The sequence below is a fragment of the Sciurus carolinensis genome, chromosome 4 (assembly GCF_902686445.1).
Source record: "Sciurus carolinensis chromosome 4, mSciCar1.2, whole genome shotgun sequence".
NCBI classification, from domain to species: domain Eukaryota; kingdom Metazoa; phylum Chordata; class Mammalia; order Rodentia; family Sciuridae; genus Sciurus; species Sciurus carolinensis.
Genome location: NC_062216.1, coordinates 9,357,132 through 9,371,189, shown reverse-complemented (window position 1 = coordinate 9,371,189; position 14,058 = coordinate 9,357,132). Strand labels below are relative to the sequence as shown.

The following is a 14,058-nucleotide window of genomic DNA, read 5'->3' as shown; positions in this document are numbered from 1 at the left end:
GCTAAGAACATTTATTATTTAAAAATAATTATATATAATTCCATTTTCCTCATGCTTTAACACAGCAAACTTTATTTTCAAAGAATATTTTTTAAATGTAAAGTTAATTCCAGTGACTTGAAAGGCTGAGGCAGGAGGATTGCAAGTTCAAGACCAGCCTCAGCCACTTAGTGAGTCCCTAAGCAACTTAGCAAGACCCTGTCTCAAATAAAAAATGAAAAGGACTGGGGTAAAGTGCCCCTGAATTCAATCCCCAGTACCAAAATATACATAAAAATAAGCAAACTTTTTAAAAAACCTTATAATATAAAGCTTGATATATAAAATACGAGGACACACAAGAAAATGTAAAGTTGAAATTAAAATACTCCTTTATACTATCACTTAGATATTCATTTTTAACATTTGGTGGATTTTCAGTCAATTTTCTTTATGTTGTGTATATATATTTTTTAAGCAAAAGAGGCTTATACTTTTTATGTAGTTATATGCTTGTTTATCATTTATTTGAGCCTTGAAAACAGAATTTTTATTAGCCACTTTATATTATAATTCATGATGGAGTCTCCTGTGCTTGGACATGTAAGTTGGCAACTGTATCACTAGTTCGGGTCCCAGCTTCCTGATTATGTTGCCAGTTTGTACATAGGAAATAAGAGAAGAAAAGTACTTGGAGGAACAGTTTTTAACTAAATCATAGGTAGGTTTTTGTAATATCTCATAACCAAGATTTATTTTTATTTTAGGTAATATTTTTGATTTAAAAATTAATACTAACACATTGTAAACTATTTCTAAAACACTGGTTTAATCACCTTGTCCTTTAAGACTACCCCTTTTCACCTGGGTGCAGTGGTGCATGCCTGTAATCCTAGCAACTCTAGAGAGTAAGGCAGGAGGATCAGAAGTTGGAAGCTAGCCTTGGTTACTTCATGAGACCCTTAGCAAGTTAGTAAGACCCTTGCTGAGAAGGGGTGAAAAAGACTGGGAATATAGCTCAGTGATAAAGCAATCCCAGTTTTAAAGAAAAAAAAAAGATACACCCCTTTTTTTATTTTTTATTTTTTTGGTTTTTGCAGTGACTCACTTCATTCAATGTACTTTTTAGCCTCCTATGACTGACATCAGAAATTGGGTGGCCTGAAACAACAGAAGCTTATTATCCCATAGTTTTGGAAGCCAGACATCTAAAATCAAAGTGCCAGCAAGGTTGGTTTCCCACTGGAGGCTCTGAGGACCCTTCCACCGCCTGCCTCTTCTGGCTTCTGGCAGTTGCTGGCAGTCCTTCGTGTTAGTACACATCCTTCTTGTGTCTGCTTCCACCTCTGTATTGCCTTCTCTCTGTGTTCATTCTGTCTCATAAGGATGCTCTCATTGACTTTAGGGCCCAGTAGGATCTCATCTTCATCCTTACCATAATTATTACATCTGCAAACACCCTATCTTCATATAAGTTCATATTCTGAGTTTTGGGGGAATGTAAACCCCCAACTCCCAGCAACTTTTTTAAAAGAGAGCAGTGGGAAGCACATGGGACCAGAAATCAAGAGGCCCTGATTCTAGCCAACTCTGTTACTTAGGGAACGCAACTTGTCCTGGTCCCCATTTTTCTCAAATAAGGAGGTTGATAATGAATAATCTTCAAAATCCCTCATTGTCTTATAAAGTCCAGGTTGAATGAGGAAGAGTCACGTGTGTCACTGATGTCTAACTCTGCCCTTCTATACATACTCTCTTGCAAGGTATGATTATGAGAGGAACTTCTTAATCTTTGGATAAAAGATGGAATATTCTAGTCTGTAAGCAGACAGAGTATTCCTTAGACCTTTTTAGATTAGCAAAAGATGAATGCTGTACTTGGGGTTTTCCCATTTGTTTCATCCCTGCCTTCACTCCATTTTGTAAAGTCAAAACAAGAGGAATGGGGAAATTTTAAAATAGTTTTGTTTGTTGCTGAAGATCATTTCACACATAGATGCTCTCAAACAGGAGATGGGATAGTGAGGTACCAGAGTATGTCAGCTAAGCATCATTCTCTGCTTCTTCCTGCCCACTGCCCAGGAACTTTACCTAGGAATTAGGAAATGCACTCTGAATCGTAGGTTGTAGGAAATGTCTGGCAGTCCTTAAAGCTCGTTCTGCATAACTGAAACAGGCTGAAGTTGTCTTCTGCAGAGTCTGCATAAGGACACGAGACCAGCGCTCAGTACCCAGCTCCAGCCCTTGCTTAGTCAGTCTGTCTTTTCTACACTCAGCAAGACACAAAAGGAGTTCTCTGGCTGCAATTTTTATAGACTTCAGTGTTAGTGAGATGAAAGTGCTTCAAGGACATTTCCATTTGTTACTAGCTTATGGTTTCTCATCTCATGTAAATTATTTTGCCACTTTTCATTTTAATTCTTTGCTGTCATTGTCTAGCAAAATGATCATTTGGTTTCTCTCTGTGAAGATATTCACCAATCACTCAGCTGACAATGTCCATTGTCTATAAAAGTGTAGTGCCCTCAGGATTTATTTTATTGCTTTTTTGTTGCCGCTTATAGATTTGTTTACATTTCTTTCCCTTTTCATATTAAAAAATGTCTAGGACTATAAACATTCTTATATAGAATAGAGGCATATCTTGGTCTCTAGAATTTCATTTCAGAAACAGATCTCTTTTAGAAACTCTTCTATAATTTACCTGGAAAAAGTAGAAATACCTGTTTCTTCAAAATAATCTAAAAGTTAAATTGTGTGTGCTGTTCCTAGGACTTTTTAAAGACAATTAAGTGCCATTCCAAAGTATCCCCCCTCCTCTCTCTGTGCCTCATCCTACCTCAGGCGTCTCCTAACTCATTGCTACAGCGGCCTTACTGGCTTCTACTTCTATTATCACCAAAGGTATTATCCTGCAAAGCAAGTTAGATCCTACAGTATCCTGGCTTCAGACCATGTCTTCCTATGAAGTTAACTACATATCCTTAAAAGTCTAGACCCATTCTTTCTCTGTTTGATCCCTGATTACCCCATCTCATGCTCTATGATTCCTTTCATTTGTACATGTTATTTACTCTGCCTTACATTTTTTCACCCTCCCTGCCTTGAAAGACCCTGCCCAAATATCTTCTGCTACTATAGTACTATGTTCATACAATCAATATGATTCTTTTTTACAATACTTTGTTTCTATACACAACTGTATCTCCTGGTGCCTACTCTGGGAAATATCATCAGAAATTGGGTGGCCTGAAACAACAGAAGCTTATTATCCCATAGTTTTGGAAGCCAGACATCTAAAATCAAAGTGCCAGCAAGGTTGGTTTCCCACTGGAGGCTCTGAGGACCCTTCCACCGCCTGCCTCTTCTGGCTTCTGGCAGTTGCTGGCAGTCCTTCGTGTTAGTACACATCCTTCTTGTGTCTGCTTCCACCTCTGTATTGCCTTCTCTCTGTGTTCATTCTGTCTCATAAGGATGCTCTCATTGACTTTAGGGCCCAGTAGGATCTCATCTTCATCCTTACCATAATTATTACATCTGCAAATACCCTATCTTCACATAAGTTCATATTCTGAGTTTTGGTTCATCTTTACCACCCTTAGTGGTATAAACTAGGACTCAGCATTTTTCAGTGATTAAATGAATGATTAGTTAAGTCCAAAATCAAAGTCATTCATTAGACCTATTTTCCAACTTCACTCACAGTCCAGTTTGTTTATATATCGTTTAAAAATAAGCACTATTCTGATATAATTATATTCAGCTATATCTTAAGCTAAAACCACAAATGTACCTGGAGAAAATATTGTACAACATGGTGAGATCCCTACAGTCTTTCTCCTGAAAGGGAGGACTCTGGATTTCACCAGAAGCCTTAACTAGAACATTCATGTATTTCTTAATGTATTCATTTATTCAGTCACTTGTAGATCAAACAGATACTTATTGTAAGTTCATTATGCGTCAGTCAGATTCTTTGAACTTATGTACTTCCTTTTATGAGTAGTTGTTTTCTTCTTTGATTCTGCCTTTTTTTCCCCCTGAGCAATTACCACATTCTCTTAGTTAGAGCATACATTGGAAAGACTCAGATAATTTTAGTTGACATCAAATTCAGATTAGTCAATAATATGACATGGTCCAAAATGGAATACTTTGGGGTAGTGAGACATGAGTTCCTTATATACTCCAGATATCAACCCCTTCTCAGATATATAGTTTACAAATGTTTTCTTTCATTCTATAGTTTTCCCTTAATTCTGTAGATTGTTCTTTTTTTGCTGTGCACAAGCTTATTAGTTTGATGTAATCCCATTTGTCTATTTTTACTTCTATTTTCTGTGTTTTTGGCATCTTGTCCATAGCTTCTTACCTATTCAAATGTTTTGATGCGCTTTTCTTGTTTTCTTCTAGTAGTTTCATGTTTTATATTTAAGTCTTTAATCCATTTGGAGTTGGTTTTTGAAACTGATGAGAAATAGGGTTCTTCATATTTTTTGCATGTGGATATCCAATTTTCCCAGCACCATTTATCAAAAAGACTTCTTTCTCCAATGCATGTTTTTAGCACCTTTGTTGAAGATCAGTCAGCTGTAGATGAATGGGTTTACTTCTAGGCTTTCTGTTCTGTTCCATTGGTCTCAGGTTTTGTTTTATGCCACTGTCATTGTGTTTTAGTTACTGTAGTTTCATAGTGTCATTTGAAGTCAGGCAATGTAATATCTCCTGCTTTGTTCTTTTCCCTCAAGACTACTTTGGTCTAGTTGAGGTGTACTGTGGTTCCATACAAATTTTAGTATTGTATTTTCTAGTTCTGTGAAGAATATTGTTGGTAATTTTGTAGAGTTTGTGTTGAATCCTTAGATTGCTTTAAGTAATAGTGATATTTTAACAATATTGATTCTTCCAGTCATAGTGTCATTTTCCATTTTTGTGTCCTCTTTAATTTCTTTCATCAGTGTTTCATAGTTTTCATCGTAGAGAGTCTTCATCTCTTTGGTTAAATTTATTCTTAGGTATCGCCTTCCTTCCTCCTTCCCTCTGTTGTAAATGGGTTTACTTTCTTGATTTCTCTTTTAGATAATTCTATGTTGGCAAATAGCAACAGAACTGATTTTTGTACATTGATTATTTAACCTGCAGCCTTGCTGAATTCTTTCATTAGTTCTGATAGTTTTTTGGTGGAGTCTTTGGGGTTTTGTATATATAGTATGTCATCTGCAGAGATAATCTGACTTGGGAATATCCTCAAGAGTGAACACTGGATCCTGAAAATGACAACAGAAAATCAAACAGGAAGAAATGCTTAAACTACAAGATTTAGAAGGAATCTATGTGGAGTGGCCATTAGCAGGACTGGGAGGATATAGCTATGTCTTGAATTTTATAAAAGAAAAGGTGGGAGATGAGGGCAGCTGCTGTGAGTCCTACTGCAATGAAGGTGCCATCATGGAGAAGGCTGGCAAGAGCAGGGGTCAGCAGCCGTCAGGTTCGGGGGTTGGAAGGGTGTGAGGGTGCTACTCCAGGGTGTTTTCACAGTGATGTCCCTGAAGAGATAGTAGGTACTAGAATTTGATAAGGGGTCATTTTCTTATCCTACATTTCCAGGCTCAAGATATAAAAACTTTCTTGTTTTTTGAAACTCATAGGTGACAGAAAGAATAGAAATAATAAGCATTCTGTTCCCACCAAATGTCTCATGGATCTAATAACTCCTGGGATAGGTACAGCAAGTCTAAAATCCTTCAAAATACTTTTGAGCAAAAGTGATACCTACTACTTTTTTAACATATGAAAAATGTAAAGAAAATATTTAAATAGCCTCCTACTGAGCCCCTTTCCCTCACAGTGAGTAATCATATTTTCAGCCTAGTGTATACTCTTCTAGCTTTTTATATACATAGACTGGAATTTTTAAATTCTGATAATGATAATTTTGCAGGCCTATTATTCTGCAGGTTATTTTTTACACTTAGAAATATGTCTTAAACATCCCTCCAAGTCAGTGGACAGAGTTCTAACTTATTTTCCTAGTCAATTTTAAGTAACTATGTATAAATATAGATATTCCATAATTTGTTCTGCCATTCTTGTATTAATGGACAATTGGGTAATTTCCAATTTTTACTACTACAAACAAAATGAAAAAAAAAAAAAAGTCCTATTGTTACCTGTGCCTCAGTAGAAAGACTCTGTAACTTTGATCACTCACACATACCAAAAATAACTTTTATATTGATGACAGCTTTTAATGAAATGCAGCAGTGTGTGGACCTCTGCTATACCATATAGTAGGTACCGGGTCACATGTAGCTATTTGAATTTAATTAGTTAAAACTAATAAAAGTCACAGTCCTGTTTGTTACATTAGCTTCATTTCAAGTGCTCAGTAGTCATGTGTAGTGGCTACCACACTGGACAGCATCCAAGAGACCATTTCTTTTCTACAGAAAATTGTAGAAGACAGCCTGAACGAGACACTTGAATGTTACATCTTAAGGAAGAACACTTTTTTCAATGAGTTGGTGTTTTTATGGGAGCACATTTAGAAAAGTAAAAAGTTTGTGTCTTTATTGGTTACCTCTGCAGTTACTTCAATGAGAATCAATACCCAGATGAAGCAAAGAGAGAAGAAATTGCAAATGCTTGCAATGCCGTTATCCAGAAACCAGGTGAGGGGCAAGCCCAGCGCTGCTCTGTGGTGCAGCTCTCGTTACGGTACAGCATTTAGGCCATTGCATCCCCTACTCATTTCAAGTTGGCGCTCTCTGCTCAGCCTGTGCCATCCTTCTGCAGGTCACTGCCTTGTCTTGCCCTGCCCAAACAGTACTTCTGAGGAATATTATGGCATTCAGAATCAAATACTCACATACATTGGAATTTCCAGGGAGAGACCCTGCAAAAGGTTTGAGACCGTGAAAATTTTTTATTCAATGTATAGATTTCTCTTTCTAAAATTTAGCGTAAATGTATCAAGTCCAAAATAAATTTAAAGATTGAAATATTTGTTTGTTAATATAAAGATTAAATAGATTTTTTTTAATAATTGTTGTACATTGTATGATTCTGTATTCCTTTTGAGTTGGTTCCTGTGTCCTCCCCACAGTGGGATGACTTCTGCTTAGGAAAAACTTATGTAACACCCTTTTAAAGTCCTGTTGTTTCTGTGAAAGTCAACAGATCCGCTTAAATACTTCATATGTATTTTATTCCATGTACTTGACTGACCTTTTATAGATTTTTGTTACCAAAAGCCATTCTCGGTTAAGGTGATCTAATTGATTTCCATTTGACCAGTTACTTTGAATGGCTAAAGACTATATGCTGAAGTACCTATGTTTTATAACAATGAAGCAGTAATGTACTCTCACTTTCTAGAAGCTGGACTTCTAGCCACACAGACCTTACACTCAGCTTCAGCCATACATAAGTGAGAAGAATCTCTATTTTACACAAGCCGAAGGTCCTAGTCCTAAAACCATGCAGGAACTTGAACTCTCCCTGGAAAACACTATACCCATATATCACCAAGACCCTAACAAATCTGTTTTCTGGTTTCTCCACCCACTGTGGACTAAAAGCTGAAAAACGGAAATGGACAGGAGAGGAGGGAATGGTACAGGTGGGTCTTTATTAGCAAGCATGGTGCTTTTTGTCAGAAATTACCTTCAAACCAAAGAAAATAGTACATCTGAAATGCAGCCTGAGTGGTGCTATGTATTCCAGTGTAGTCACAGTAATGCTTGGTCAGTGTCCTTTAGCCTTCAAGGAAGCATGTGTCATGTATTCCCAGTCTTAAGACAGGACTATTGAAGGCCTTAAAGATGTAAGTAAATCTCGATTGAGTACTTGAAAATAATAACATTCCCTGGAATGAAGCTAAATAAATTAAGCCTCCATGGTACTTTCATAGGAACTTTGATCTGGCACCCTAGCAAAATGACTTTGTGGAATTATTTACTATTGTGTATGCCTTTCTGAATCAAAGCATAGTGTATTAAAATAGCATATAGTATTATTAGTTGCTAGTTGTGTACTCATGTATGACTTTATTCATTTCATAATAATTTTGAGTGTGCACATGGTACTAAGTCATGCTAAAACAAACAAACAAGAAATTCCCCCTGCTGTTATTTTGACAATAAATGGAATAAAAAAAAAAAACTTTTAAAAAAGAAAAGAATCATTCCTTAAAACCAGTTCATTCTTGGGTCCAAGATATAGATTATCTGAATTTTATTGCATGCATTCACAGGCAAAAAACTGTCCGATCTGGAACGAGTTACCTCCCTGAAAGTATATAATTGGTTTGCTAATAGACGGAAGGAGATCAAGAGGAGAGCCAATATCGGTAATGTATCAGAGAGACTGCTTTCTCAAGGAAGTTACAAACATTGTATTTAAGAGTGACTTCAGTTTATTAACTGCAGTTCTAAATGATCCTAATAAGAATCACCCTTAGGTTTTTCCTCAGTGTATTTTTAATAGCCCAAAGTCAGTATTATTTGCACTATTAGTATTATGATAATGACATTATCTTACAAAACTCAATGTACTTAGTGTTCTAAAATATAGAATTAGGTGGTCCCTGAGAAGTTGGTTACTCTTATGGCACATATTTTTTTTTTTTTTTTTTTTTTTTACCAGTCACCTTTTATTGTATATTAATATTCAGGATAGGAAGGGATTCAGCCATGAGGTCATGATTTCAGTTCTCCATGGGGGGCAGTCCCTGCCAGAGCACACAGTATGCTCCCACACTGGCCCCTCCTCAGCGATACTTGTGTTGCTTCTCGTGCTTGAGTTCCTGTACGAAAGGCAGTAGCTGAAAAGCAGTAGCTGAAAAGCACTAAGCTGCTAGCACCATGTCAGCCCTGCGGTGTTCCCGCCTTCACGTTGATATGTGTGTAGTACTGGTAGTGACCTCTCGGAAATGCTCCCACAGGGCCTTTAGGGGTGAAATCCCACATCAGCATCCAGCTTGGGAGCGCCCCTGTTTGACATCCATGACTTTCTTCTATGTGGCACATACTAAAGATAGTTCTGTAGGGTTGTTTGTTATTATGGGCTATGATTTAGATTATTTGGAAACACCTGATTAATAGAATTAGAATGAAAGAAACTTAATAGACAAGAAACACAGCAAAAAGTGGCAATAAAGAACATTTAAAAAGTTTGAATTCTGGATTTAGTCACTTCATAACATATATGTGTTTTAAGCTGTCACATAGTATACCATATATACAGCTCGTCAGTTATACCTTAAGAATGCTGGGGAGGGGAGGCAATGCTGAAACCGCCATGCGGGGGACTATAAGTACAATTGGAAAAGGAAGAAATAAAGGATTTCTTTTCTGTTCAAAGCTCTAACCAAAAAAAAAAAAAAAAAAAAAAAAAAATATATATATATATATATATATATATATATTTGAATTGATGAGATTGGGGTAGGAGATTGGTTTTGAGCTTTTAAAATTGTATTTCATTTATACGTACACATACTTCCTGTTCACCATTCTAATTCTGTGATGCTGTATAGGACCCCTAGACCAGGTAGCAGGTTTCATGAAGTACCTAACAGTCAAGGTGGACCACGCAGCATGCCAGCAGCAGGATGGCAAGTGTGCACATCCCTAAGCTGCATGCAGCTGGCTTCCCCCCACTTGCAGTTCCAGAGAAACAAGGTGTTGATCAATTATAGTCTCTCATTTCATGATATTCTAATTTCCTCAACACGAAAATTGCGTTTCAGCCTCTGTGATAAGGCAACAGATAATTTAGGGATCTATTTGCTTTTTTCGAAGAAGCAGCAATCCTGGAGAGCCATGGGATAGATGTACAGAGTCCAGGAGGCCATTCCAACAGTGATGACGTCGACGGGAACGACTACTCCGAGCAGGTGAGCAGCTGGCACCTGGGCCCAGGTTCCTGGTTAATGAGCAGTGGGACAGTGTGAGGACAACGCAGGTCCTGGGGTGTGGTGGTGTGGCGGGGGGAGGGGAAGTAGTCAGCGTCCCTCCATTCTGCTCATGTGTCTAGTTAGAGTTTCATGTAATTTGAAAGGAATGTGGTAAGATTCAGTTGTCCTGTTGAATTTGTGAGAAATCGCTATTCACCCACATGGATTTATTGTCATACAACAGGATACTTGGCAAGTACGCAATGGGGAGGAGGAGGAGGGAAGAAGTTCAGAGGGAGGCAGAGAAGCAGAGAAGGTAGAAGAAGAGAGGAGGATCTGATCCAAACAAGCAAGTTACACCATTCACCACACACACTCAGTGTTTGAGAAGTACTAGGGGCAACTGGGCAGCTGTGACCCATGCCTAAACATGTACCAACGCAGGGCGCAATGGAAGGCCCCACCCACTCCAGCCCCATTGCCGTGGGCGCCCTCATGCTAGAGGACCTGTTCTTCCACAGTCTCTCTGGCAGAGTGACACACGCATCCTCTCATAAGTGCACCGTCTGCATGTCTTTCCATCTCACATGTATGAGAACTCACCAGTGTGGTTTATTCTGCATTGCTTGGGGAAATGTGTATTTAATTGTAGCCACTGCATGGAGTAATTCAGTAACTGAGACTGCGGGAGTCCCATCCACACACATGTGTTGACAGATCTCATTAAAAAATTTTTAGGATTTAAGCTTTATTCCATTTTGAAAATGCAGAGAACATATGGTCTCTTCCCTTAGACTGACCCAGCCAGAAAACGTTTGCTCTTTCCTGTGGCAGTTTTCCCTGCCCTTCAGCCAATTCATAAGCAGTCCATTGTATTATTCCTTCTCCCAGCTGCTTTACAGACTGTTTACCAGCTCAAGCCCAGATACTCAAGAGTGCGTGCTGTTCTCTGTGCATCCCTGCCTTAATCCTGAAGACTGATCTGTGAAAACGAAAGTAAAATAGTAACATCCTCATGTCCCAAGGGTTACCTTTTTTCCCCCTATAAGGACTCCAAATCATAGCCCCACCTTTTATTCAGAAGAATGTTCTATAAGTCTTTCTAGTTAGAAACATTCCTGTTATTTTCAATAGACCAATGTAGATGGATCATTTCCATCTTTTTTTTGCAGATGCCCTGAGGGCAGTACATCTGCTTTTTTCCCAATGGGTTTACCCTTTCCAAAGCTCTGTGGTTCAGAGTTCCCCTGAAGTTGGGACAGGTGAGAAACATCCCCCTTACTTGTGACATCATCTTCAGTGCCTGACATGTACCCTGCAGCTCCAAATTTCTTCACAGCTTTACTGTTTAAGGTGTTGTGCTTCAAGGGAGAAGAGCTTCACCCTCACTCTAAATTAGACCCCTGCTCCCTTCACACAGCTGCCTCCAGCAGGAGACACCGCGCCTTGCTCCCTGAGCCAGCTCAGGCAGTGACACTTTTGTCCTGTTGTAACTGAGCATTTTTTTCTCTTGTTTATAAGATGTTGGTGCCTGTATTTTAAGTTTTGTTTACATGGATCCTAATCATCTATGAGAATAGCAGTCAGGAATTTAATAACTTACTAGTATGACTTTCAATGACTAGTGCTATATTTGTTGCAGACAGAAAGATCCAAATTATTGGGTTTACATCAGTCAGTCCAGGTTTGACCACTCCTAACAATCTTTTTGACAGAATGAATAAAATTCTCAGTGAGAACAAAACTTTTTTTATTGGTTGGGTCATGAAAATGTCAACTAGAAGTCTCTGAACCTATATCCATTCAGTGTCTACTTAAATACAGTTCACCTCTCCTCTGTCATGAGATACTCCCTGATCATGTCCTCCACAAGTGTTCTGCCTCCCCAGTCCCTGCATGCTTCTTTGCGAGCTAGAGCGCTGCACCAATCTACTGATAACATTCGTTTCTTATTTCTGCACATCTAGGATGACAGCACGAGCCATAGTGACCACCAAGACCCCATCTCATTAGCTGTGGAAATGGCAGCAGTGAACCATACTATCTTGGCATTGGCCCGACAAGGAGCCAACGAAATCAAGACAGAGGCCCTGGATGATGACTGATCAGGGAGGGTTAAACACGACAAGTTAACTTAGTTTAGACGTAGCACCTTAGCAGACTTTTTCCTCGGTCCTTAACATGTGTTCTTACAGTATAACTTGCAGTTTCTTGTATGTCAGGTAGCCCTTAGGGTCTTGTTCTGTGAAGATGGCATGGTGCCCTCAGCCTTTGCATATACTCTCAGTATTAATTCCCAGTAAATAATAACCAACCAACCAACCAACCAACCAAACTCCCTCTCCCAGCCCCTGAGGCTAGAAAATCTTGCTGCTCCGTCTTAGCATTCCACAAAGTGCTTCCAGGTATTTAGATAGCCCTCAGTTTTCAAATATTAGGCTGTGTGTAAAATCTTGGGTACCTTTAGATTCATGTAACACTAGTCTGTACCCCCTTTTCCTTCCCCAAGATTGATAGAATGCAAGCTGAGGAGTGGCACAGGATTGACAGACACCATATGGGAGTATGCACAGTGAAAGGAACACTAGAACCCCACCTCAGCGTGAGAATCACTGATTTCAGCTGCAATAAGCCGTGCCTCATTATAGTCACACTGTGGCTAGACTATACTTCTTTGGGTGCTGTGCTAAGAATGTCAATGGAAAACTCGATCTCAGATTTTGGTTGATGTTAACATGCCTGACACAGACATCCTTTCCTCTCACAAGCTGTGTGACTTAGTAGATAAAATACTGCCTTCTGCCTTTGGGACCATGATTTAAAACAAAATAAAAAGACAAAAAAAAAAAAACAAAACAAAACAAAAAAAAGTTATGAAAAAACAAAACCCAGCTTGAAAGCAGTATGAGCCGAATGTCCAATGGATGCTAAGTCCAGTTTTCTGAACCACTGTACATTCCGCAGCACAGTTACAGTGCCTGCCTGGAAAAGTCTTGGAGGTTATCATGGAGGTTGCTTTGCCTCCTGTTGGTGTCCCCTTTCTCTGCTACCAAAAAAGTCTTTCACAGATGGAGCTAAGGTAAAAAATGAGTGAAAGAACGTAGTCTTTGTATCCATTAACTGAAGCCCCTCAATCTGAGTCAGTAGAGGACTTTGTAGGGGATCATGCTGACTATCACAGATGCAAAAACTTGCCCAAATAGAGCGAAGAACGCAGGGGACATTTACCATTTACATTGTGGGTGTGCGAGATACAATGGGATGTGACTGCTTTGTTGTTCTCTTTACTCTGTCCTTGTAGAGGTATGAAAAGCTATATTGCTACAGGCAATTTATTTAATAATTGGAAGCCATATTGATAATGGATGTGGTAATATTTGTAAAGTTTAATCTACTTTAAGCGGCAGTAACTAATGGAATTTTTTTCCTTGATCACATATGTAGCACTTTTGTTACTTTTTAAAGATATTTATATTTGATAAATCTTTTTTCATTTTGAAAACTCAAAATACCAAACAGTGAACTTGCGTTTAAAGTCACCCTGTGATCACCTTGTCATCCAGTAGCAAAATGATGAACTATTCATGCATCAAAGAAAATTACATCTGCTGGCCTTGTATGAAAGTGATCTCCTGGCATCTCGATTAAATGACACACTGTCACTGTGGGTGAGAAGAAAGAGCCTTCAGTGGCAGGGTAGGGCGCGTCTGAAAGAGGCACAGTGGCTGTGTGTTTTCTGCCTCATTCTGTCTCTCCTTCGAATGTCTAACGAAGCCTTGTTTAAAGGGGCGTGTGGGGCTGGCATTGAGCAAGGCTTCTGTCTCTCTGCCATTACCTGAAAACAGTTTCTAAGATAGAAGGAAGGTGCCATTTCCTCACCTCTTCTCCCTCCTCCCTTACCAGGTGTATTCGACTTGAGAGAGAAGAAAGATTCCTGCCTTTCCTTGATTTTCCCCTCTCGTTCGTGGGGTTTTGAATGTCTGCCAGTTGTTAGCTGGTCTCACTCTGCTTAAGACATACACTGACAGATCTGCCCTTAGCCGTAAGTCCTGCTTATGTAAGTGTGAAGAAGAGTCTGCGAGGGCATGAGAGTGCCACCAACCTAGTCTGTGACTTTAAAGAGCCTAGTAGGCCTGCTCCTGCTCCTGCTCCTGCTCCTGCCCATGAATCTCCTGTGGGAA

The 14,058-nt window shown here is 39.0% G+C and overlaps 1 protein-coding gene across 12 annotated transcripts in view; it reads left to right on the top strand.

Moving 5' to 3' along the window:
• The window catches only part of Hmbox1 (homeobox containing 1), a 167,412-nt gene that overhangs the window by 142,997 nt on the left and 10,357 nt on the right, over positions 1-14,058 (top strand). The window contains exons 7-11 of one of the 12 annotated variants that reach the window (XR_007108179.1): positions 6,568-6,650; positions 8,234-8,329; positions 9,789-9,877; positions 11,050-11,139; positions 11,845-11,969. Coding sequence is in view for 10 of the 12 variants with exons in the window: in XM_047548306.1 (XP_047404262.1) it covers positions 6,568-6,650; positions 8,234-8,329; positions 9,783-9,877; positions 10,122-10,193; positions 11,845-11,982 (484 nt within the window). In the remaining 2 variants the exon portion in view is untranslated. Of the gene's footprint in view, positions 1-6,567; positions 6,651-8,233; positions 8,330-9,782; positions 9,878-10,121; positions 10,227-11,049; positions 11,140-11,844; positions 12,729-14,058 lie in introns of those variants that run through there. The other 11 variants (XR_007108178.1, XM_047548308.1, XM_047548307.1 and 8 more) reach the window with 11 other exon arrangements.